General features: G+C 40.4%; 1 protein-coding gene across 3 annotated transcripts; it reads right to left on the reverse strand.

Annotated features, from left to right (window-relative positions):
- Positions 1–25: 25 nt before the first annotated feature.
- SMAD5 (SMAD family member 5) lies at positions 26–28,000 on the reverse strand. 3 transcript variants are annotated; one of them, XM_042451428.1, is made up of 9 exons: positions 27,915–28,000; positions 25,369–25,471; positions 23,367–23,884; positions 22,736–22,798; positions 22,364–22,615; positions 14,983–15,102; positions 11,091–11,312; positions 7,364–7,620; positions 26–6,724 (listed from the first exon to the last, which is right to left on the reverse strand). In XM_042451428.1, exons 3-9 carry the CDS (start codon positions 23,767–23,769, stop codon positions 6,581–6,583), a joined length of 1,461 nt encoding a protein of 486 aa, XP_042307362.1. In that variant the 5' UTR covers positions 23,770–23,884; positions 25,369–25,471; positions 27,915–28,000; the 3' UTR covers positions 26–6,580. The 3 variants fall into 3 exon arrangements, with proteins under 3 accessions (XP_042307362.1, XP_042307363.1, XP_042307364.1); XM_042451429.1 differs by having other exon boundaries at positions 25,369–25,508; positions 27,915–27,933; XM_042451430.1 differs by lacking the exon at positions 22,736–22,798 and having other exon boundaries at positions 27,915–27,999.

A 28,000-nucleotide genomic window follows, 5' to 3' on the forward strand; every position in this document is an offset into this window, starting at 1 on the left:
TAATTTCGTAACCCGAGGCACCACTGTATACAAAATTGTTGCACTTAAAGAAACAAAGTTTATGTTGAATATTAGTTTTTTTTTGGACCCCAAAGAATATATGAGAATTAACTGAAATATAAAATCATACTCTTTAAGGATCTATTTGGCCTTTGGAAAACTGAGATTGGTGAGGGAGAATTGCTTGCTGACTGAGAAATTATTTCAAGGATGGTGGCTGTCATATGGAGAGGTAGTAATAGAGAGGATGCATACTAAATCTGAACTTTATTGACTGAATTCTTTTCTTCGACTATAAATTTTGCTGTGTAGACTAAAGATTTTACCACAGTGGATAGAGAGGTACAGAGATGAAGCACTGGCATCTTCAGGAAGGAAAAGAAACTGCAACAGGGAATTTTGACTTCCTTTTTTTTCTTTTTCTTTCTTTTTTTCTTTTCTTTTCCTCTTTGTTTCTTTTCTTTTTTGACATTTGACAGCTATCAAAGGATATTTTGAGGGGACTATTCTTGTGGGTTAACTAATTATAAGATGGACATAACATTAGATATTCTCAGAGAACAAAGATTATTCAGAATGGAAATTAATTAATTAATTAAGGAATTAATGCAAGTTAATTTCAAGGTATATGGAGAATATATATAAGGCCATCTGCAAGTTGAAAATGAAATTACAGCTGAAGAGTGTGATGGGATGGAGATCTCCGATTGCCAGAGTCTGATAGAGTCGATGGGATGATGTAAACGCAGTTGGAAAAAATTGATTTATATGTTAAAATAGAGAAGGTTTCTACAATAAATAATTGACATGAAATCCAAAGATCTGAAGGAGAAAGAGCAGGAGAAATGGAAGGTGAATAAAGGAGCTACCTACAGATACTTGAGCTGAAACAACTAGAGCTGAAGCAAGAACATTACGAATAACCAGTTTCCTGGTGGAGATTATGCGAGGAAAAAATATCATGAACTATTGTGAAGATATATTGGACTGATTACAGATTTTGGAAGATTTGGAGTTATTATATCTATTTGATGTTAAAATTAATGGGGGGGGGGTAAGCCATATACAAAATATAACAGATTATATCATTGTATTTAAGGTATTGTATTTAAGGTATTCTATTTAAGGATTTAAGGTAATTTTAGATAAATTAAGCAAGGTGATGGGACATATAAGATTCTTTAAAAATATCAGTGAGATTTGCAGATCAAATTTAAGAATTAAAGAGAAGCAAGATAAAACAGTGTAAGTTTGTAAATAACATTTTATCTTTTTCAAAAAGTGATGAAGAAAATAATTATGAGCATTTTGTGCATTTTTGGTTGGCCAATAAAGGTATTTTTGTGGATTATGGATGTTATTGTACTTCAAGAAAAGTAGTTAAATATAACATGATATATATATTTAATTATGCATTTGAATAATTTCACTTTAAGGCAACTGTAAAACATTATTTCTAATTATGTGTAAACAACTGTATTTCTTGTCCATGAATATTCTGGCTCATCTCCTTATTTTCACAAAATGAGAAAAACTAGGGTCATCAATGAAGCTTAATAGTAATAAGAGTTTGATGACACATAAAAGGAGCACTCCTTCACAAAACAGATAGATGAACTATGCAGTTAATTACAGTCGGCTCTTCTTATACATGGATTTCTTATACATGGATTCAAGCATCCACGGTTTGAAAATGTTAAAAAAAGTATAAATTTCAAATATCAAGCCTTGATTTTCATTTTTTATAAGGGACACCATTTTGCTATATCATTATATTTAATGGGACTTGAGCATACACAGATTTTCTTATACATGGGGGATCTTGGAACCAAACCTCAGTGTATAACAAGGGTCCACTGTACTGCAAAATAGGATAATCGGCAACAACTTAGCTTTCAAAAGCGATTAGAGATGTTAATGAAGAAATAAGTTGAGTCATCCTAAATTGAACACTATCTCCAGAATAAGAGGAAGCATGCCTCTTAAGACCAGCCTCTGGAACTATAGCAGTTTTTCACACACACACCCCGCCAAACAGGAATTCCAGTATATTTCAATGGATAAAAATGCCTCGTGTTCATAGGGGTGCTTCTGGGTATAGAATGAGGAGAACTGCACAATACCACACAGAACTAAAAAAAACATTCACATGTGGTCATATATTTTCTTTAAGTAGCTGACAGTCCTTTTTCTCCTAAAAAAATCATGAACATGTGTCTGTAAAAAAACAAAACATAATTGTTTACCATTAAAAATGTTACAAATCTCAAAAATTAGAAATAGATCTAAACCCTGTAGGAAAATTGACCCAGATTTAATATAATAATTTTTACTGCAATTTTAATACATTCCCTCCTGAACAAACATTCTTCAAATAAAGGCCATTCTTGGTATCTGCCTTGCTACAACCAACCAGATCATGGCTATTCTAGTGACCCGTGAAAGTAAAACTTCCCTCACAAAGACTGTACAGGTATATGCCTTCCAGCAGCCTATACTTACAGCAACCCCATGATTTTCATAAGATTGTCTTAGACAACGAATACTAAAGAGTTGATTCCACCAGTTCTTTTCTCTGAAATATAGCCTACAGCACCTGGAATTCATTGGCAGTCTCCCATCCAAATACTAGCCAGAGCTGAGCCTGCTTAACATGCAAGATCAGATGGGATGTAGATGGGATCTAGTTTATTTAGGCAGCTCATATGGTGTACCACTTTGTTATTTCTTGTCTGCTGACTTGTTTAAGAAGCAGCACTGTTAGTATGTATGGAGGGAGATATGGTTTATTCTACCAAATGTGTTATTTTCTGTCAGTTCTAAGCTGTTGAAAAAAATGCCTTCCACAATTAGTACAGTTCGAAAAAATGGTTCAACCAGTTACATTGTAACCGAACTGGACAACCCATGACGTACCATGCAGCTCATCCAGTCAAACATCTCCCTTCAGAAGGCATGTTGACTTAGTGCTATAACACCATTACACCTTTATGCTATATTTCCTTGGTTTACTTGGCATATACTGCTGAGATAGGCATTTATCTATGAACTCAACTAGCTGTTCGTCGGTAGCTAGGTTTTCTCTGTAGTGTATAATGCATCTGAAGTTCCTCAGCAAACACAAATCATGTGTCTTGAAAAGTTTATCAGTGACTCAACGCATCATTCATTTTCTTCTTATTGAACACTCAAGACCCCTGTGAAAACATACATTTTCTGGAGACTCATCACTGAACTCAGGACTGGATACCAGTTCAAGACTCCAAGGTATACCTTCTGCTCAATGATGCATGGCTGATCCACAGCAGTTTGATTCTGGTAGGTTTCCTTCATTTCACACCCTGAAGATAGGCTGTCCCTATTTGTTTCATTGACCAGGGCTGCATCTGCAATGCAGAAATAATCCAGGTTTGATACCACTTTAACTGCCATGGCTCAATTCTATGGAATCCTGGGATTTGTAGTTTGTTGTGCCACCAGAGCTCTCTGACAAAGAAGCCTATATGCCCGACAAAACTACAGTTGTCTGAATGTCATAGCACTGAGCCATTGCTGTCAAACTGGATTATATCTGCAGTGTGGATGCAGCCTATGTGATTAAAACAAAATACTGTTTCTGCAGTGAAGTTATGAGGTTCCTAGTTTCTGTTGTTATTCTGTTTCTAGTTTGTTGTTTCTTGGTCATTTCTGAATATCACTGGCTGCTCTGTGGTGAACTGTCTGTGGATGTCACTAAGTCCTCCTATTCCTTCTCATTACAGCACTATCTCCACTTGCTGTCCTCCTGCTTTTCAGCAGAATAGGTGGTTGTTTCTTATCTGAGTGTTCTCATCAGTTTCTTTCCATCATGCTTCAAAACAGAATGGGACTTTTTTTGTCCCATTCATGTCACACTACATTGTGTATAATGAAAAAGTTTGATCTACCATTTGCCTGAAAAATATTGCTTGACATATGGTTGAAACTTGGGAACATTGTTCAAAACTCGTGAATATCAAATGCTTCCCTTGCAAGTACAGCTCTGTGTGAATTTATGTCCCATTTGGAAGAATGAACATTAATCAGGTTCCATCTGCTCTCTCTCTTTAATGGACGCATCCTAGGAGGAATACTTCCATATATACCCAGTATCACCGATAGGAGTCAACAGACATCAAACTCTGCTAAGAAGACATAACTTTTAATCAAAACTGAGTAAGGAAACATAACCTATGTTAAGACAAGCCAGACTTCAGATCTGTATGCTTTATTCTATTTCTGCTTATCACTGGGAGTCTAGGGAATAAACAAACTACAAAAGTGTCCATCTCAATGAAAATGGAAAATCTTATAAGCTTTTGTACCTAGAAAGCTATCTCCTCAACCCTAAGGAGTAGATATGCTTCCTCATCACTGCCTCATTAGAGAAAACCTAATGCTCTCTGTATTAAATTCTGTAGTTTTTTATGAGCCCTGATGGCACTGGTTAAATGCCTGTATTCCAGCCACTCACTTACAAACCACAAACAAGGTTGTGAGTTCAATACCAGCCAGGGGCTCAGGGTTGATTCAGCCTGGCATCCTTCTGAGGTTGCTAAAGTGAGTACCCAGTTTGTTGGGGGCAATCACCTTAGACATTGTACATTGCTTAGGGAGTGCTTAAGTGCACTGATAAGCGGTATAGAAATGTACTTACTATTGCAATTGCTATGTATCTGGGTGGAATCCACACGGAAATACAGTTAAGTCACGCTAAATAAGTAATTAGAACCTTACATTTAATTGCTATTGCTAAAGCAAAAAAAAAAGTATCACCAAGAGTACCTTGGAGATTCTTCTTCCTTACAAAGAAACAAATTTATTCCACATGGCACTAGGTATTGCCTCTAGTTCCTGAAAAAAAATCATCATTAAAACATACACAAAGCAAAACAGATAGATATTTTTGGAAGAAATCCCTTAGCATAAGGCTACAGTTTCAATAGGTTACGGCTTGCAGAGTGGTTGACAGGCATAAACAATACATTTAGGGCATTTAGATTTTCATCAGATTAATTGTAGAGGCAGTCGCCTGTAATTCAGGCATGCATCTGCCTCCCTTGTGCAGTGAACAAAAATATTTTTGAATGGATTCTAATGATCTCTTAACATGGACTAACTTACACATTTCATGGAGACCATGACAATCATCCCTACTTTTGTCAATCCCTTAAGTGGAATTAGTACAGAACTTGTAATCCAGTTCTGTACAGGATCAGGATGTCCAACTGACAACTGTAATACCAGATTATGCCAGGGAACCTGTGTGTATGAAGGACTCAGATCAGTGGATCCCTAGCTCAGTGGTTCCCAACCTTCCTAATGCTGCAACCCTTTAATACAGTTCCTCATGTTGTGGTGACCCAAACCCATGAAATTATTTCCATTGCTACTTCATAACTGTAATTAAATAGGTGTTTTCCAGTGGTCTTAGGCGACCCCCATAAAAGGGTCATTCGACCCCCAAAGGGGTCCCGACCCACAGGTTGGGAACCACTGCCCTAGATCATAAAGATTTCAAGCTCAAGAGGCAATGATATTTTTGTCGTCATTAAGCAATTGGCCTGCCCAGCAATATAAAAAGCAAACACTCTGTACCACTTTCTGAAGTGTGATTTCTAATACTGTAGTTATAAAAGTGAACTACAAAAGGAGCTAAACTAATACTGCAAAACAGCAGTAGTGTGAAGTTAGCAAGCCTTCGGGATATCAACTATGGAAATGCAAAAAAAAAGGCATCCTTGCATTATTATAAACAAAACTGTTACATTTTGCACTCTAATATGCACGGATTGTTTAAGTGTCTCACACAATATGAATGCAAGCCAAGAGAAAATACTGACTAGGGTAGACCAGATACTTCCTTGAATCTAATGTCTGTTCAGAACAATGATTAAAGAAGCAATTTACACATTTATCAGGAATTCTCACAAAGGTCCTTAAACTTCTGAGCAGACAACCACAGGATTGTGCATATTCAGTTTATCCTGTTTACTATCACACTGACCAGGGGTGAAAGTCAAATTACCACTGTTTATGGCAAAACTTGCAGGAATGCATTCTAATACCACTACCTGTAATAAGTGTTTCTGAACACATACATAACAAAGTAACATTATCATTCAAGCTAAAGGCAATAGGTGTAATAAAGCTAGTTTCATGGACTTCATCATCCACACAATTTTACAGGAGCATTAAAACAGGCTGTAAGAGAGACATACACATATTCAGAAGAAGAAGAAAAAGAATAGTGTTATTCATTCCCTACTTTCAATTCAGCAATGTGTTCCAAAGAAGACACATTAAAATGTTTCCAGTGGAGTCAGGTTTTTAAATATGCATAGCAAGGAGAAATAAAGAATTTTCAGTTTTCCTCCAAAATTGACTGTTTCTTTTAATTATCAAAATGAAACATAAAATGGTAATAAAAACAATGGAATTGGTCATCATTAGGACAGGATAGCTAACACGTGGCACGTTCTTACAGTATACACACTGGAAGTTTCTGCAAAATTTTAAAAATGGTCACCAAAGTTATGATTGTTGAAGAAATATTTTGGCACTACGAAACAGAAGAGATGGGATTAAGTGGAGAACCCATTTGGGTAAGTACTTTATCCAGCCATTGCAAAGGCCCATGAAGATGTATTTCTATCCAGCATGGGGTACTTGTAACATCTTGTCGATGATACTCTGCTCCCCAACCCTACAAAACAAACATATATTTAGTAAGAGTTAGATCTGAAATATCTGTTGTTGTTTAGTACAGTAAATTCATTTTACAAGCAAGTGGGTTTTCATTCCCAGCTCATCAGCCAATAGAATACAGGGTAGATGAATACTCCATTTTGCCAAAACAAGGACTTCCTTAAACCTCTGCCATTTACAAGTTACTTGTGCTGGGCTATGGGATGTTTCAGGATCTCCAATGGGTATACAAGAAAGAAAGAAAGAAAGAAAGAAAGAAAGAAAGAACTCTAATCTTTATCCTGCTTGGCAGAGCCTGCAAATTAAAAGAGAAATGCACCCTGTTTCAATGGGAGCTTCTTCCAAATCAATTTCACCAACAAAAGGAAGACTGCATTTCACAGAATAATCACCTTCTCAACCTTGCACTCTGAGAGAAAGTGAATTACTTCTCCAGATTTGCTTGATGAAGGCTTTTTTTAGAAGGGAGATAATATCCACATTTTGTATATTAAGGTTACTATCTTAGGGAATATACCAGAAATTTATAAGACATTATAAAATAGTTCTATGGCAGGTTGAAGACTGACACATTTATTATGGGATGCAAACTATAGCCCATGTCATCAAAGCTCATGATAAATAAACCACATCTTACCTTTACGAAACTCATCCGAATTGTGCACATTTTGGTGAGCTCATACACTGCTTCAAACCCATGATTGACAGACTGAGCTAGAAGCTGGGCAAATTCCTGATTGTTAAAGATCTTTAGGCTGCATCCACTGGGAATCTTGCATACAGTTGTAGGATGAAATCCATGATGGTAATTACAATTCCGGCTCTGTACAAATATGCTGCTGTCACTCAGGCATTCAGCATAGACCTCTCCACCTACATAGTACAAATGGACACCTGGAAAAATTGAAGGAAACACCAAACATTTAACATAATTAATTGTAGAAACAATTATTGCATCTCACTTTGAAACTTGAGCCAGTCTTCTGGTTGAAAAAGATTCCCATGGGAATGCCTCCACAATATATTTTCCTTTCATAAACCCAGTATCTTATCAACCACTAGAGGTCCCCCGTCCATCAACAACAGAACAGGATTCCTCAATAAATGGGAAATGTGCAGCTCTATTGAAGTTGCTGAACTGCAATTCCCAGAATTCCTCACCATGGGCTACTGCTGGCTCACAGTTCAACAAAATCTGGAGAACTGGCCTAAATCCCACCCCTGACAAAGATGATAAATGGTTGAGAGTTTCCCTGTGCATTTTGCTCATATCCTGTTAATTGGGACACTTTTAATTACAATCATGAAATCTATGATAAAAGCAGGGTGGCTGGCTTAAACCAAATGATTTTTTTTAAAAAAAATACTATTTTAAAATTGATGTGTGTGTGTGAGAGAGAGAGAAACTGGGTATTATTGCTTTTTCCAACAATGACTTTGAATTTAAAATTTTAACATTAACAGTTCATTGACAGTTGTTCAGTTATTTGTTTTTAATCACTTCATATTATAGTGCAAGAAATGCCATTCAGGAACAACACAAGTTCAACCAAAAACAATTTGCATTAAAAGGGCACATTTTTAGAGCAATTATAATTTAAACTATTGGCCAAAAAATCTGAACTGCATTTTTCTATTTAATTTTCAAATTATGGCTTCATCCGCACTGTTGAAAAAATCGAGTTTGACACCACTTTTAACTGCCATGGGTCAATGCTATAGAATTGTGGGGATTATAATTTATTGTGGCACCAGAGCTAACAGAGAAGGCTAAATGTCTCACAAAGCTAAGTGTCTCCTAGAATTCCATAATATTGAACCATAGCAGTTAAAATGGCATCAAACAGATTGTTTCTGCAGTGCAGATGCATTGTATAGCCCTAGTCCTATACTGGTCTAGTTCTACATGTTAATGCAAAAAACAAAAACAAAAAACAAACAAACAAACCCATTTGGGGAGGGGGTTAATGTCTTCTTTTTTCCAACCCTGGAAAGACTATGGACTATGTTACACTGGATCAGTTTGAGTTGGTGAGTACCGAGGATGTGGACAAGATCCTCGGAAGTGTTCGGAAAACAACCTGCTCTCTTGATCCCTGTCCCTCATGGTTAGCGGCCCAGGGGGGACCGGTGGTAACGCTATTGTTACGCTGGATAATTAATACATCTTTCAGGGATGGGCAATTTCCATCGGATCTCAAATTGGCCATTGTAAAACCGATCCTAAAAAAGCCCTCCCTCGACCCCCTGGTTCATAATAATTATCGGCCTGTCTCGCTGCTACCATTTTTGGGAAAGGTGATCGAGAGGGCGGTTGCGATCCAGCTTCAGGCGGTCTTGGATGAAACGGATTATCTGGACCCATTTCAAACTGGCTTCCGGGCGGGTCACGGGGTTGAGACAGCCATGGTCGCCTTGGTCGATGATCTCCGTCTGGGCATTGACAGGGGAAGCGTGTCCCTGCTGGTGCTCTTGGACATCTCAGCGGCTTTCGATACCATAGACCATGGTATCCTTCTGGGGCGCCTGGCTGAGGTGGGAGTCGGGGGCACTGTGCTCCAGTGGTTCCGCTCCTACCTCTCTGGGAGGTCCCAGATGGTGCAGCTGGGAGACGTGTGCTCCAGCGAGCGGGCCCTTAAAACCGGGGTCCCTCAAGGAGCCATTCTGTCTCCCATGCTATTTAACATTTACATGAAACTGCTGGGAGAGATCATCCGGAGACATGGGGCGAGGGTTATCAGTACGCTGATGACACCCAAATCATTTTCTGTATGTCTCCGACTGATGCAGTGACTGGGGATGGCGTCTCTCCTCTTGTGGCCTGTCTGGAGTCAGTAATGGGCTGGATGAGGAAAAACCGACTCAAACTAAATCCAGAGAAAACGGAGGTACTAGTGATAGGTTCCCCTGGTCCAGGAATGGCGGTGGTTCCACCTGTCCTGAACGGGGTCACGCTCCCTGTGAAGGACTCCGTGCGCAGTCTGGGGGTGCTTCTTGACTCGTCGCTTCACCTGACTGCTCAGGTGAATGCGACGGTCAAGAGCACCTGTTATCAGCTTCGGCTGATTCGCCAGCTGCGCCCATACCTGGCCCAGAGGGACCTAGAAACTGTTGTACATGCTCTGGTAACTTCGAGACTGGATTTCTGCAACGTACTCTACATGGGGCAACCCTTATACCAAACTCGGAAGCTGCAAATGGTACAGAATATGGCAGCCCGGCTGGTCACTGGCGTATCCAGGACCAGCCACATAACACCTGTGCTAAAAGATCTTCATTGGCTGCCCATCCGCTTCCGAGCTCAATATAAGGCGTTGGTTATTACCTATAAAGCCCTAAATGGCTTGAGCCCAGGATACCTAAAGGACCGCCTCTCCCCGTACATTCCGCCTCGCACCCTCAGAACATCTGGGCAGCAATTACTGAAGGTGCCTGGGGCCAGGTTAGCTTCCACTTCGAGAAGGGCCTTTTCCACAGCTGCCCCAGCCCTTTGGAACACGCTGCCCACGGAGCTCCGCTCATCTACCACCCTGGCCCAATTTAGGAAGGACCTCAAAACCTTCCTATTCAAGCAGGCATTCCCCGATTAAATATCCTGTGGGCCTCCCTCCTCTTCCGGTGCCATTGAGTTGGGCTTAAGGGGCTTTTATTGTTGTTTTTTAGATTATTGTTGTTGTTGTGTATATGTTTTTAACCTTTGTATTCTGCTTGCACTTGCTGCATCATTGTAAGCCGCCCTGATCGTTTGGAAGGGCGGGATACAAATAAAGATTTTATTTATTTATTTATTTATTTTATTTATTAGATCTTTTGTACAGTATGGTATGTCAGAAATCATTAAATTGCATATTCTGTGGGATCTTACTGTACAATTTTGTTGTTCTTATGGTTTATCTTTTTTAAAGGAACTCAAGTATACTATGAATTCAGGGCACCTTATCCTTCCTTCCTTTCATGTGACTTCTTTGTAGATCCAATCTAAGACTCAGACTTTCTCTTCCTCCCCTTAACTCTGTTTTGTTTATTTAAGATGGCTCAGGGAGCCACTTCTACACAAAACCCTCAAATGTGTACACTAAGAACAAATGTTTCAAAAGAAGTTACAGTGTTTGTAAATCCTACAGTATGTGAAATAAATCCAAAATCGTAAAAACTGTTATAAGAATAGGAAATTCTAGGTACAATGTTTCACAGCATAAACCAGTTAAAATGTTTTATTAAAGTTGGCAAGGCATTTTAACTGATTCATCCAAGTTTATACTAGCTTCCATTCAATGCATTACAGCAATCAACTGATTTCATTTACAGAGGTCACTGCTCAGTAAGGCAAGCTGCTTATGATCATATAATCTACGCTGTATTACCTTTCCCAATGTGTCTTCGTGTGTTCTCAATTGTTGAATTGCGATTAACATTGGAGAGCAAACCTAAGCAAAATCTTGTTTTGTTGTTAGAAGGATCTGTAAATCCATCGACTAAGATACTAGTGGAAGATGCATGAAAAGCATCCCCAACTCGGTTGTTTAATTCATAATATACAATTGAGCACCAGTGCTTGGGTTCTTCATAGGCCACAGGGTGAACATCTATGAACAAAAACAAAACACATGGACATTCAGCATTTTCAACCGTTAAGTCTACTGCAGCATACTCCAACCTGACAACCCCCAAATGTGCTAGACTACTCCTCTCACCTCCCCAATAAGAAGCTGGATCCAGAATCTGTAATCCAACCCAATTAAAAGGTGCTAGACAGAGGAAGACGAATTTACATCCCCACCACCAAAAATATTATATAGCATTAATGCTTTATTTGTCAGGGCTCAAAAACATTAGGTTCACTTCCCCAGAAATCATCTAACAATTATCACTACATTACAAACAAGGAGTGGGCACTGAAGACAGTAGCTTGCCCACCTCCCTCTGAATACACAGATGACTGGAGTTATGAGATAAATAATTTCAACACATATTTCATAGCCAAAGCTTTTTCTCCTGCCCCTCATTGTGAAACATCCTCCTAACAGAAGTCAGGCTAGTTTCATCTTTGTTGAGCTTATGATCAGTGGCCAGAAGTGCATTATTCCAAACTGCCATTGTGTGTGTGTTTAGAAAAAGCCTTTAAAATGGTTTTAAAACTGTTTTTAAACAATGTCTTAACAGACATTCATAATATGGCAGCCAGACTGATTACAGGCACATCCTGGAGTGAGTACGTTACACCAATCTTAAAATCTCTCCACTGGCTGCTAATAAGTTTCTGGGCAAAGTAAGAAGTATTGGTTATTATCTTTAAAACCCTACATGGTTTGGGTCCAGGTTACTTACAGGATCACTTTCTCCCATATAATCCACCCTGTACACTCAGGTCCTCTGAGAAACGTTTGCTCCAACCAGCTAAGACTAGACTGGCAATGGTTTCCCAGAGAACCTTTCTGCCTGCTGCCCCAAGACTGTGGAATGACCAGCCATATGATATGATAGCTTGAGATATGACAGCTTGAAAATATCAGACAGCATTATAAACATACCGTATATACTCCACTATAAGTCGACCTCATGTATAAGTTGAGGGCAGGTTGTGGGGCCACAATAATGGATTTTGATATGACCCATGGATAAGTCTAGCATAAAATTTAGGGGCATGTAACAAAGGATCTAAAGGATGAAGCAAAGGAAAACAATGCCAAAGAACTTACAAAATCCCAGCAAGCATAACTTCGTGCTCATACTACAGTGGACCCATGTTATACGCTGGGGTTTGGTTCCAAGATCCCCCACATATAACAAAAACCTGTGTATGCTCAAGTCCCATTAAATATAATGACATAGGAAAATGGTGTCCCTTATAAAAAATGAAAATCAAGGTTTGATACTTGAAATTTATACTTTTTTTGAACATTTTCAAACCGTATATGCTTGAATCCGTGTATAAAAAATCTGTGTATAAGAAGGGTCGACTGTAAATGCTGGATGGATGAAAGAATAGAAGGGGGTCAGTGCTTCTAAGAAAGACTGCACTCTTGCCTTTCGCCAAGGGACAGTTCCATTTTTTCTTACAGGAGTTAAAATACAATACTTACACTGGCCTGTGGATAAGTCGACTTAGTTTTCTGGGGTCAGTTTTTTGACTAAAATTTTTGGACTTATACATGTATATATACACTATCTCTTCTGGCAGATCTACGCAGTCAATTTTAAATAATGACTTTAATTGTGTATGTACTCTATGAGGGTATTTTAATGATTTTATAGTGTTCTATTTTAGCTGTGGGTTTATGTGTTATTAGTTTTGGTATGATCAAGACAACTAAGTGATAAACTAAACCAAAAACAAGACAGTGTAACAAACAGAAAGGTCTAGGAAAAAAGTATTTACAGAGTAAAACATAAAATAGTTTTAATGTCTAAAATATTCTGATGATGCAATGACAAAGCATTCCCTTACATAAGCAGTATATAAACAGTGCAATACACTGTACAAAAATACATTAAAGACAAGGAGTATATAAACTTCCAAAATGCATTAAAAGTAGAAAGTATCAAAACATCCACATCCAAACGCATTTCGACAAACCTCTTCCTCAGTTGGTAAAGGAAAGCTGTAGTAGCAGCAAAACAAATATCATATCGCCAAAGAGTTATCCAGTATATGTAAGTAGGATAGATCAGACTTATAATAGTTCTGTATCCTGGATACTGAAACAAATTGCAAGGCTGATCTATCCTACTTACAGTACATATACTGGACAACTCTTTGGCAACAGGATAATTGTTTTGCTGCTACTGAAGCTTTCCTTTACTACTGAGGAAGACTTTTGACAAAACATGTTTGTTTTGATACTTTCTACTTTTAATGCATTTTGGAAGTTTAGATACTCCTTGTCTTTAATGCATTTTGTACAGTGTATTGCACTGTTTTTACACTGCTTACTTTGATGTAAGGGAATGCTTTGTCATTGCATCATCAGAATATTTTAGACATTTAGACATTAAAACTATTTTTATGTTTTACTCTGTAAAAACTTTTTTCCTAGTCCTTTCCGTTTGTTAAACTGTTGTGTTTTGGTATGTTGTATCCACCTTGAGTCTTGAGTAGAGGCGGGAAAGGAATAAAATTTATTATTACTACTGCTATTACTACTTGCTTACTTGCTAATTAGCTTACCTGCTGTTCACCGCTATGATCTTTGGAATAGCGGTATATAAATAAAAAACAAACAAACAAACACGTCATGAGCTGTAATAAATAGCATGTTTTTTAGCTTCTTGAAAGTATTTTATTTTTAATTCCACTGAAGTACTCATCACTTTAAAGCCCAGCTTATCTATACTGAATGCACTTTCAAAAGAAGTATATAACAAAAATCTGACTTAAAATAAATTCATTATATTACAGTTAAAAATATATTAGCATGTTCTTTGAACACTGAAATACTTAATACATGTAGCACTTATTCTGAAAGGCAGATAATCAACTCTATGATCTCACAGCTCTTAAGTACAGCTTCTTTCAATATAATTTTTAAGTCATCAGAAACAGTACAGATGAAACAAATTATATTATTCTGCATTCTCTTCCAAATTCTTTGTCTACTCGCTTTGAAACAACCTTAACACTATTCTACTCCCATTTGCATGTGTCATGCACTGCTATGTGCATAACAACTATATATGAGCTTGACTGAACTATATTTAAAGCCCTGAATTTGTCTTTGGCACCTATCTAAACATCTCATTACCATAACACAGCTTGCATTTTCAGAAGTTACCCTGTGAGTATACATCCTTCTCACCTTCTTTAAATCCCAAGATGCAGTTTTGCCCAGAGGGGTTGTATCCTCATCAAATATTTTTACACAAAGGGGCAAACTCATTTCATACCAATACTCCTACCTTTAACATCCTCACCCACAACAGAATTACTTCCGAGGAGTAAATAGAAGTTGCCTATTTACTGCTTAGTTTCTAAGGCAAAAGTCCTTCCAAAAGGAATCATGTAGTCCTGCAGATGTTATTGGACTGAAAATCCTAGCAGCCCTGCCCAGAATAGCCAAAATCAAGGAACGCTGGGAAGAGCAACAAAATATAATACGGAGGGTCTTATGGTTACCACCCCTGCTCTAAGGGAAGAAAGGTAAGCAGAAAAAAAATTAGGTGTGACGGCAAGCTACATTCCTTAACAGTTATTGTCACTGGTCAAATATCAACAATGGCAAAATACGACAAAACTTACCAATACACCGTTTACCTTACCTCTGTTGGAAATGTTTGGCATTATCTGAGGGACCATATTATTGCTTGTGTCCATAGATTGTGTTGTCTCTTGCCCCATTTGATCTTCAGGAGGCATATATGCAGGTGGTGGTGTATCTGCTACAAAGCAAAATTAGAAATTTGAGTGAAGTACATATATTTTATCTAAATTTCAGTTCATTACTTCAGTGTTTGATGGTTGTCCTTTCTGTGCTACCTCTGCTTCCTGTCTTCTTCCATTCTCTTGCTCCTGTGTTCTTACTATTTCTCTGTAGATCAACATCTTTCATAATGTAAGGTTGGCCCTCCATATCCACAGATTCTTTATCCAGAGATTCAACCAGCCATGCATTAAAGAATTTTAAAAATATAAAAATTCCAAAACGCAAACTTTGATTTTGCCATTTTACATAAGGGACATCATTTTACTATGCCAAGGTATTTAATGGGACTTGAGAATCCAAGGATTTTGATATCCATTTTTAGTCCTCGAACCAACCCCCAAGACCCACTGCACTGGTTTTCAAAGACATAGGCGCATTACAGAGCGTCCAAAAATGGCGCTCTGCTGGCGCCGCTGGTTGCTGCATCCAGGAACCACAGCAGACAAACCGCGGCTTCTTTTTGTGCCCCAGACGTGGCACTGCAAGTTGCTAGTCGCGCACTCACGGCATCATTTCCGCCATGCGACGTGAAGGCGCTAGGCGTCTGCGACGTCAAGATGGCGGCACCTGTGTAGAACAGGTGCCGCCATTTTGTACGTGCCAAGCGCATACTAGGGTTAGGGGCATCTGGAAAGGATGCCCCTTTCTAACTCTAGTACGCGCTTGGCGCATACTTTTGGCTCGTGCGGAACAGGCCATAGCTGTGTTAGTTTTTTCAGCCTAAAAAAGACTTCTCTGTATGTCTCCCTTCTACATCCAAATCCTACATATGTTCCCTACTGCAGTAAATGCCTTCTGTGTACCACAACCAAACTGTTGCAGAGATACACTGAGATAGTATTATTGCTATAGTACTTAACATCCAATGATGCCATTCTGCTAATGAAACTGCTTCTTATAGTTAATGGAATCAAAAATAGGACTGACACCCGTACACCCCAAACATGGCTAGGAAATGTTTTGGAATCTGTTTAAGGACAGTGTAGAAGGCTAATGGGGAAGAAAGATTTATGGTACTAATGGAACACTGGTTTTCGGCCTATTTTTTTTTTAAAACAAGTGTAACTCGGGCTACGAAATACCCAGTACGAAATTTCCGGGATATAACAAAAAATCATAGGAAACATTTGTTCCGGGTTAAGAATGTTTTTCGGGTTACGAAAAAAATTTTGGTGCTTTTCGGCGCTATTTTCACACGAATCGCGGCTTTTCCCATTAGCGCTATGCTTTCGGGTTACGAAGGTTTTGGGTATCTTTTCGTTCGAAGCGGGCCGCGGCCGAATTACATTCGTAACCCCGCGGGGGTGTAACTCTAGTACTTTGGAAGCATTTACTGACACAATGTGATCCAACTCAGTGACAATTTTAGAGTCTGCTAGCTTTTGTGCTGAAGAGTGGGGTATACTACTATATAATTAATACCAAAGAACAACAACAATCAATACTGTGCCATTTCCCATTTAGGCATTTGGTTCTACATTGCAATCACCACCTCCCCTTACCCTACAATATATTTAACACTTCCCTCACTTATGAAAACCTCATATTAATTCTTACTCCAACCTCATTCTGTTTAACCTTTTTCTTCCCATTCTCCCTTCTGTCTTCACCTCTGATCCACTAACACAAATACCACTGGCAGAACTCACAAGAAGATGCTTTGCACCCTCTGCAATTTTCCATTCCTCTAATTCTGGGCTAAGTAACTGACAGAGGAACGGAGTGTGAGCTGCATTTGCACCTTGTAGGACCTTCTGGGACCACACCCCACATCCTTTGTGAAAAATTGAAAAGAAAATCCCACTTATTTACTCACAAGCATTCCCTTCTTCCTTGTGTCACCCAGCAAGCTCTTCTTCCCTCCCTCACACCATTTCTCCTCAATCCACGATGCAGCAGAATGGGAAAGCTCTCACATGAGCCTCCTCACTCTTGCTACTGTCACTTTTGAAGAGCCACTGTTACAGTGACAGTGAGAGAGCAAGCGCTTGCTCTGATACACTGCAAGTGCAGGGAGTAGCTGCCGCTGCAGCTCCACTTTCAAAGCCTCCTCCCTGATCTACTTCTTCTTGCCTCTGCAAGAAGTAAGCAGCCATCTCCTTATGTCTGCAGGGAAAACAAAAACTGTTGGGAAATAAGAAGGCTGAGGAAGTTAATCAGCAGCACTGGGAATTTAGAACTGCTATAGTTGCTACCATCACCACTGCCACCTTCCTTATGCTCTCCTCTTCCATCCATGATTGGGTGGGTACAGAGGTGTAGGAAGATAGAAAGGCAGGCTACTTAATCTGCTTTCCTTCATGGCAGTTTGGCAGCAAACCACATCACTGCACAATTGTGTTGGTATTTGTTTTTAATCCACAGGGGCTGCAAAAAAGGGGACTGTGTGGGCGGGTCCACAGCCCACACTTTCAATACTCCTGCTCTAATTGCTCCATATATTAAGGCTTTTCTAAACACTTATGAATGCATTAAATTTTCAATTTACCATTCCAATCATACCCAACTTAGACTAAGCACTGCTTAGAGACAGATAAACCATGTAACTCATACAAAAATACTGTGTGTTCTCAACAAAACTATTTTACCAATTTAATCTCTAAGACCTGGAAGTGGAGTGCAAACAAGGTCAAGAGGTCTCACGTTTGGAGGCGAGAACCGAAAATGCACCTCCTTTTAACTACAGTTGTCCCTTGCTATCCATGGGGAATCCGTTCCAGATCCCTCTGTGGATAGCAAAAAATACTGGACATTAAGTCCCATTCTTTTCAATGGGTGTGTGAGCCCATTTGCACTGCTGCATGCACAACCATTGAAAAAGTTGGGCCTTCCCATCCACAGAAGCTCAAATCATGAATGGTAAGCCCACAGTTGGTGCATGCGCACTATACTGTTCCTTTATAAGACATTGATGGTAAATTGCTCTTACCATCACTTTGGTAAAAGCTTTATTACTGAGGGATGTTAAATGAAATAAACTAGAGAAATACTGAAACTATGCCAATGCGTGGCATGCTATAGACCTACATAGAATGGTTGCTCTTTTTAAATTTTTAAACTAAAATAAATTGGCATCCTCTCTCCCATATATATATATATAAAACTACGTTAGAGAACAGATCTTACCTAGGCTTTCCCTAATATGCCTTCCTTACACATATTCATGGAGTCTTAAGATGGAGAACCATTTAAATATGTTACCTGTGCTTTTACTAAGCCTGAACATCTCTGCTATATTTGTGAAACTAAGCTTATTAGTTTCAATGGTTGGAGAAGAGCTCTCATGTTTTAGACTCCAAAAGATCATGTCTCCAGGCTTTAGTCTCTTTTGTATGTGGCTTCAAGTTCCCTGACAACTTATGGCTACCCCTACAAATTTCATATAGTCTTCATAGGCCAGTTTCTTCTTCTGAAATATAGCCTACAGTACTTGGTATTCACTGAGTCTCCCATACAAGCACTAATCAGGTCTTAGTTTCAAAGATCAGGCAGCATCTAGTGCCTTCAGGATATTTAAGTACTTTTCTATTAGTTTCTTTGCTGATTCTTGGTTGATTAATTATTTAATTTCCCACCTTCATACCAGCATGAAATTCAAGGTGGCTTGAGTACTAATACTTTGTTTACTCCAATGTTTAAAGTTCTGTTTTTTTTCCTTTGGCGCTCATTTAAACAACTTATTAGTGTTGTTGTTGCTGCTATGTGCCCAAGTCATTTCTAATTTAGGGAGACCTTAAGGTGAACTTGGTAGGATTTATACAGAGAATATTTGCCACTACCTCCCTCTAAGACTGAGAAAGTTTGACTTGCTCACAATCACCTAGTGGGGTTTCCATGGCTGAGCAGGAATTATAACACTGATCTCCAGAGTCAGTGTCCAACACTCAAACCACTACATCACAATGGCTCTCCCTTACTGCTGTAAAGCACTTTATATTTTAAAAACAAATTATCTCCAGAGAATGCATCTCCCTCACACTCTCTAAAAGCAAAATGCATTTGGAGGCAAAATACTAACTGTGCGGTCTTTATCTTCATAGCAATTCATCCTTCTGTTCCACCCATGAAAGCTGTTTCATTCTATTCTGTCTGAGAATAAAATCAAAGCCAGCACACTCTCAGACCATTCCTTCCTCATAATCTATGCTCAAATTGCCTTCTTCCATCTCCAGAGTCTTCAAATAAACTTCTCCTTGTCAAGTTCTCCACCACTCAGGGCCTGTACAGAGAGCCCTAAAGGGGCAGCTTGACGCCGCCCCTTTGATTGGCAGATCAGGGCCGCAGCAACCACATGCTACAGCCCTGATCTAGTGGGGGTTTGCAGCTCCTTTTAAGGGTGGAAAAGAACCACCATTTCCACCACGGCAGTGCCTTTTCAGTGCTCCTGCGACATGTAAACACCGAGCTGCCAGAGTGCTGAAACGCTGCCCACCATCTAGTCAGGTGGGTGACATGACACCAGCTTGGGGGCAGCATCGGGGTGTGCCTCATCTGAATGCCATGTCCCTACACCGGCATATTATGCCAGTCTGTTTTTCCCCTCATTCCTCATCCTCTCTACAGCCATCAACACAGTTGTTAACTTTTTTTGCTTTATTCTCAGATTCTTTTGCTACCTAATTCATCTTCTTATAGTTTTTCATGGGCTTTTCAGGCTATGCGGCCATGTTCAAATAGAGTTTATTCCTGATGTTTCACCTGCATCTGTGGCTGTCATCTTCAGAGAATGCTGGCATGGAAGAGAGTTGGGGGGGGGGGTGTGAGAGAGAGAGACCCTGGGTAGGGAGGAGTGATTTCCATGTTAATCTGTGTATTGTTCTGTTGTGAAATCAACAACCTCAAACTTAAACCCAGAGACATACTAATCAGCTTTGATGTGGTCTCCCTGTTCACCAAAGTCCCCATAACAGACACCATGGCACTTATCCAACCATTTTTTTTGGAAGACATCACAGCCCTGTTTGAACATTGCCTCACTACAAAGGGACAATGGATTCTATGAGCAGAGAGATGGCGCAGCAATGGGAAGCTCTCTGAACCCCATGACAGCAAACCTTTACATGGAACACTTTGAAAAGTGTTCAACATGGTTCCGATATGTGAATGACACTTTCATCATTTGGATCCATGGAGAAGAAGACCGGCTGTGTTTCTGAACCATCTGAACAACATCCACCCTAACAGCCAATTCACAATGGAAAAAGAAAAGGATGGAACTCTAGTCATCCACAAACCAAACCAACGTTTAGGCCACACAGCATACAGAAAACCTACACACATGGACAGATACCTGCACAAGAACTCCAACCATCACCCATGACACACACACACACACAAAAAAAAACCAGAATAAAAACTCTGGTAGATTGGGCAATGAATCTGTGAACCCCACTTCTTGGGAGATGAACTGAAGCACCTGGACTGTGCTCTACAGACTATTGGTTATTGCAGCTCAAACATCAGAAGGGTTGCCAGACCCAGAAAAACCCACTGGACTAAAGACAAACCACCACCCAAAAAGAAGGTATTTTCCTCATACATCCCCATACAACAGAAGAGTCAGACAGAACAGGGAAACTGACGAGGAAATACAACCTCCAAATGATCTACAGATTGACCAAGAAACTCCAGCAAATGCTGCGCTCAGGGAAAAACAAGAGAGACCCTCTCACAGCCGCAGGAGTTTATCTCATACCATGTAGCTGCAAACAAGTCTACATAGGGACCACCAAATGCAGTGTTCAAACATCAATCAAGGAACATGAGAGACACTGCAGACTGAGTCAAACATAAAAATCAGTGGTAGCAGAACACGTTATAAACCATCCTGGCATAAAATGCTGTTTGAAAACACTGAAATTCTGGACCATGCCAACAAGTATCAGGTCAGAATGCACAGGGAAGCCATTGAAATCCACAAATACCAGGACAGCTTCAACAGGAAAGAAGAAAGCCTTAAAGTGAACAAAATTTGGCTACCAGTCCTCTCCATCAAAACTACTATTTTCTATTAAGCCTTTTCTATAACCACCTAGTCTCCATAATGCTCTGTAATTAAACGCTAGTATTGTGGTGCTGAACCTATGGCATACGTACACCCTCTGACATCCGAAGCCATTTTAGAGGGCACACAGAGAGACGGGAGGGTGGGGAAAGAAGAACAAGCACATGCCTGTTCCTCCTCTTCCCCAGCTTCCAGTGCCTTTAAGCTGCCTCTTCGGAGACAGCTGAAGGCCTGAGGGGGTGAGAAGAGCAACAGGTATACACCTGTTCCTCTCCCTCCCTCCCTCCCGGGCCTTTAGCTGTCTTCAGGAAAGTCTCACTTCCCAGAGGTTCTACCCCGGAAGGTGGAAGTCCCACCCCGGTAGTCCTGCCCGCCCGGAAATTCCATCCCCTGCACCGGGTAACAACCAGTGCCAAAACAGCTTTGAGTTTGGGTACTCGGTCCCTAAAAGGTTCACCATTACTGCTCTAGTATATCAAAGACATAGCCATGTTAATGTAGAAAATCAGTATGCAATGGGATTGTGTAGCAATTTTGAGACTGATAGAGAAAAGTTGCATCTGAGAAAGGAGGCCCAAGTCTACAAAAGTTCCTGCACCAACTTTTCTCTTTCAGTTAGTCTCAAAAGTGCTACAAGATCCTTTTGCATAGTAAACTTTAGTATATGTAACTGCAACATTCACATTTGCCCTGTGCCTTCATTTTTCTGCTCCCCTTCCTTCTGTCACTTTCTAGCTTTTTGTAACTTTCTCATTCTTTATAAAGCACCATGCATACATCTTGTACTAAGTAAAGAATAAAATGGCTTATGCTTTTTCCAAATCCTTCACCTATCTTTTGTTCCACGGTGTATCTGTAGCAAAGCAATACGTAATAGCCAAACTGCCACCACAAATAGATAAATTATCATTCTTCACTTTAACTTTCATCACTGCATCAATCCCAAAGCTGTTAAGTATTTTATTTGTAATTTTTGTTGTTAACTGCCCTCGAGTCGATCTCAACCCATGGCAACCCTATTGATGTGACATCTCCAAGACCCTCTGTCCTCCACTGCTCTGCTCAACTCCTGCAAACTCATACTCATGATCTCTTTAATAGAGTCAATCCACCTTGCATGCAGCAAGATAAAATATGGATAACAAAATAAATGAATTTGATTTTCTTTCATTCAAGTTTTACTTTTCAATTACTGTCACACAGAAATCTTTACCTGGTAGCTGAAATGGACTAGATGGTCCAGAACTGGCTGGGGAATTTGGGTAGGTGCTGCCACCTGGAGATGGTGGATACGGACTATTTGGAGAAATGGGAAATGGAGTGCTGTTGGGCTGCTGGAACGATTCTGGAAATGTAGCATTGTGAGGCATATGTGGCTCATTGTGACTTAGGTTTCGGAACTGAACCAAGAGGCTATGCTGTGGGTTGAATTCACTATGCCTTGGCACCAAGACTGGAGGTAAAACTGAAAAAACAAAAGAAGAGTACAACTAAAATAGTCCATAAGATTACAATTCCCCGCCCCCGGCTACTAGCCCTTTAAATGCAAAAACACAGGAAGAAGCACATGCTATAAGCACCATACCTGTCAAAGCACTGCACTGCATTTCCCAGTTGGGAAAATTCTGGTTCTGTGCACCGTAGCAGCCTGGTAGGGTAAAGACATGTGTCCAACTGATAAATTGTGTAGGGGATGAGTGGCCCACCCCTGAACAATTAAGGCTGAACTAAAACAAACTGCACAGAATCCTACAGAACACAGTACATCAAAACTGTACTGTGTCAACAAAAGCAACTGCGCAAGGAATTAAATGTTTGAGGAGAGAGAAAGATTACACTTAGCGCATGAAAGAGTGTAAAAGGTAGGACATGAACATTAAGCGATTTAAACTGGCATATAAATAGATATGCATAAATGATGAATTCATATTTTTATGAATGCTAAATATGTTTAGGAGTACAGCCAGTTATCAGGTTAGTTACAAGTTTAGTAATTCTGTTTCTAATTGTATCATATTTAGCAGATACATGCAATCCAAGGTAAACATGCAGCCTGAGCCTTCCTCAGGACAAAAGAGAAACTTTAACTTAGGGGGGAAGAATGGCATCATTAGGTTCCATCTGTCCCTCTGCCCAATTTGCACCAAGCCACTTCATTGACAAGTCATTAAATCACACTTGGAAATATGTGAAGACATCATAACATCCAAACACACCTGGGCTCTCCACCCTTTTGTAATGATATGGATTGATACAGACTTCCTTCTGTTTAGATCCGAAAGGAAATTCACAAATGTCCAGTGGTTTTAGCTCATGATGACTCTGAAGATCAGGCCAACGCCATACACGACAGTAAATAACATGAGGAAGGCCTTTGCGGTGAGAAACTTGAAGTCGCCCATCTAACGAACGAGGAATCGTAACACATTTACTAGGCTGACCAGGACTGCTCAGTGCTTTCTCCAGCTCCTCCATGGCTCCTTTTTTCTTTTTCAGTTTTTTAACTAAAGCATCAACTGCTTTTTCTGCCCATTTTTCCTCTTCATCACCTTGTTTCCAGCCCAACAGACGCTTTACAGCTGGGCTAGTAAAAGAGAACAGACTGGCCATTGATGTCATTTGACAAGTCTTTAAGCAATTTTCAAACTAAATTGTAGATTCTCAGGCACAACAGCAGCTTTATGAATAGCAGCAAATGATCTTCTTCCATCCAAGGAAAAGATTCTTCTTAGGACTGTTAAACATAATTAGAATCTGTTAGTTGATGCCATATCTCTCCAAAAACTAGGGGAAATGGATACAGATTAACAGAATATTTTAAAAGATTGTTAAATTTATTTCAGATTTGATGTAATCATTGATTGGCTTTTAATTTGTTTTTGTTTTCATCTCTCTCATGCACTCTCACACACAAACACACACGATTCAAAAAGGAAAAACCAACTGGTGCAGGTGACAATGGAAACTGAAGCAAAGCTCTCTCCAACACTCTTACATTATACAGCATGAGAACAAGCAGTTTACAGCACACAGAAAGTTTGATGACCCATTTTACAACTGGAACAGTAAGTTAATAAAGAGGAATGTAACACTTTATACAATTATTTATTAAATATTTAATGAAAATGGGGCACTATAGCATTGTACAACAGGAAGAAACAACAAGGAAGTATGCCCACATGCCAATTAGGCCACAACCAACCCTTGAAGCCCCTGGCTCTGTTTTTCTTTGCTGTCACTGCTTGTTCACAAGTCTGTGTAGTGACCAAACGGAAGAGCCTAAATACCTTAATGACACCAGATCCTACTGGCTGGGAAGCTAAGCAGGGTCAAACTTGGTGAGTACTTGGCTGGGGGACCAGCAAGGAATATCTAGCACTTTAAGCAAACCAACTCTACGTATTCCTTGCGTATGAAATTTACGTGATCATCATAAGTTGAAAGGCAATTTGAAAGTACTCTCACATCCCACAAACAGAGCGAAGAGACAGGGCAATAATCTTCCTTTCCCCAGAGTGGATTGTGCCCAAAGAAAAAGAACAAGTGAACACATAGCAGTGAGAGCAACAAGGAGGAGACAGCCCTACTAAAGTCATCTTACCTAAGAATCTCCCAACATCTGAAACCGAACTGTTCAGACCCAAAGAAATTCTGAGGGAGTTACAATTTTCATTAAATACTCACTTTATCTCAGTTTCAGAACAGAATTATCATAAAGCTATGCTTTTACACAATGCAGCGGGGAGTAACAAACTGTTCCTTTTATATCACTAACAGCATCCATCTGCAACTCTTTTTTAAAAGGAGTAATGATGACAAACGGAACTTGTGTGCTATGTCAACATGTTGATAAGACCTCATAAAATCCCTGAAGAATATTCAACAAGTACAGGCACAAGACAATAGGCAGCTGGCAAAAAGCAGGCGCTGAACAAAGAAAAAGGATGTCAATAACAAAGTGTGTTCCGCTCCTGCTACAGAAACTGCCAAATATTGTCTTTGAGACTTCTGATAAACTACAGCAAGTCCAAACAGATAGCCTATCATTCCAAACTTCAGTCACGTTTATGGTCTCCATCAAAAGAAAGTTAGATCCTCTCCTATAGCTGCTTCCCAAAAGTTGCAACCTCCATGTGACCCAATGTCACGTATGAGAATGAGCATGGGAACAGCTGCTACCTGTTTTTCCAGCTAAGGAAAGATGGCAGAGTGACCTACCTGCACTCACTTCCTCATCAGGAGACAGAGACGGGCAGCAGCTTGTCAACATCTGAACTCTGCATTTTACTTTCTCTTGACGTGGGGACAGAAGGTTGCATGTCTAGACATCAAGCACACAAAACAGGTATCATCTGTAGCTAGGAAAATGAATCAAAGTGACAGCCAATCATGGTGCTCTCAAGTAACGTATCACGTGACTCCAAGTGGATGGGGGGAAAGCCTCCTGCCCCCTCCCTCCCCCAACTCTGGCTTTACTTGAGCTTCAAATAAGAGAGCCAGACACCCAGTTCTAGTTCTCATGAATGGGAAATAAACCCAGGCCTGGACTATATGCTTCCAATAATGCAGATGGAGAGTCACAAGACTGAATATGCACCTTAAGCAGAAATAAATAAATACGGTAGTAAACTTCTGCATGTAGGAAACTGGGGAAAGCCCTTCCCTGCAGCTTACTTACATGAAGATCCATGGAAGGCCACTCTCATCCCACCAAACTCAACTGGCCTCCCACCTCAAACCTGGAGCGATACCAATCAGAAACAGATTAACTTCCTTCCCGCCAGCTGTTGCAGCTGTGTCAGTTTCTACTGACCTCCAAAACTTTAAAGTTGTAAATAAATGAATAAATAAATTCTAGTCATAACACAGCAGCAGAATATATCTGGAATGTGTATTTATATTGGATCTTCATGCCTGAAAGTCTCCATACCATTTCAAAGAATACAAGATAAAAGAAGAGTTTCCTTCATCCAAGAAGTCACTACATGCTTTCATTTATTTCATCTGAAGATACATACCCAGTCTGGTGACTCTCTGAGTGCATTTACACTGTAAAATGATGAAGCCTGACGCCACTTCAACTGCCATGGCTCTATCCTACAGAATCCTGGGATTTGTAGTTCTGAGGCACAAGCACTCTTTGGCAGAGTCCCAGGACACCATCTATAGCAGTGGTCCCAAAACTGTGGGATTTTGGACTTCAGCGCCCAGAATCCTAAACTACTGGCCAACATGGCTGAGGTGTCTGGGAGCTGAAGTCCAAAATCTCTTAAAGGGCACAGTTTGGGGACCACTGCTCTATAGCAAGTGGTGTCAAACTGCATTATTTCTACAGTGTAGAGGCACCCGTAGCTTATGTTCCTGGAGGAATACAGAACAGGCATGCCTTTGTCTCCTGTTACTGAGACCTTGAAGAACTGGGGGCACAGAAGGCACATACATACATCCCATCTGGGATGGATAGCCAAGGCACAGACTGGCCCCGCCACTGGCCCCATTTTCCGCCCATAGGACATGTATGTTTGTGTGTGGGGGTAAACCCCCTGGGTGACCCTGGGCAAGTCACACTCTCTCAGCCTCAGAGGATGGCAATGGCAGCACCCCCCCCCCCCATTGAGAAAACCCTGTGACAGGTTCACCTGCGCATCACCATAAATCAAAAATGACTTGGAGGCACACAGCAGCAATATACAAACAGAATCCCCTGTGTGTGTATTGCTGTTGTTATATAAACACACATATAAACCCAGATAAACCCTGTTTGCCAATGACAAACCCCTTTGGAAGAAACCTGCCAATAAAACCCCATGCTAAATATGCCTTAGGGCCACAAACAACGGCAGCACACATAACAACACCACATACACAGGGGGGCATGTGTGTTGTTGTTACTGTTGTACGTACACACAAATAGGGGCCCCCATATATATACATGTGTGTGCGCGTATGCAGATATATGTGTATATAGGCTTGCTGTGTATGTCTGTGTGTGTGTGTATTGTTGCTTGTTGTAGATACACACACACAAAGCCCCCAATATATATGTGTGTGTGTGTGTGTGTTTATGTATGCATAGATATATATGAGTGTATCGTTGCTCTCATATATGAGTATGTTTATCTGTGTGTGTGATATATGCATGTGTGTGTATATACAACTGACAACACACACATATATGCATGTATCACACATATATACACATTCACACATACAATGCCCCCCCCATGTATGTGTGGGTGTGCATGTGTGTATTGTTGCTGTACATACACATACAGCCCCCGATATATATATATATATATATATGTGTGTGTGTGTGTGTTGTTGTTGTTGTTGTTCTTCCATATATACACACACAGACCCCAACATATATATGTACGTGTGTGTTGTTGGTTGTTGTGTACACACACATATATATACTGGGGGCTCTGTGTGTATATATGCAACAACCAACACACACACATGTATATATATATATTTGAGGGAGAGGCGTTGCTGATATCTGGCCGCTCTCTCTTTCCCTGCTCCGCCTTCCTTACTCACGAGTTGAACAAACACTCCCCCCCCCAAAAAAATTGCAAAGTCCAGAGCCGCCGCCGCCGCCGCCTCCTCCTCCTCCCTCAGCCTCTGCGGCGGAGGAGGGCTCCAGCCGGCCTCCCGCGGCGCCCGCCCCGCTAGAGAAGGGGAGAGGAGAGGGAAGTAGCCGAGGGGGCCCGGCCTTCCCTCTGGAGCCCGCCAGCGGACACCCCAAAACTACGGAAGTTTACCTCGATTTTCCTCAGAGCGGGAAGGGAGAAAGAAGAAGAAGGCGACAACGACGAGGAGGAGGGCGGAGCCGGGAGCGCACGTGACG

Source organism: Sceloporus undulatus, chromosome 2 (genome assembly GCF_019175285.1).
Source record: "Sceloporus undulatus isolate JIND9_A2432 ecotype Alabama chromosome 2, SceUnd_v1.1, whole genome shotgun sequence".
NCBI lineage: Eukaryota > Metazoa > Chordata > Lepidosauria > Squamata > Phrynosomatidae > Sceloporus > Sceloporus undulatus.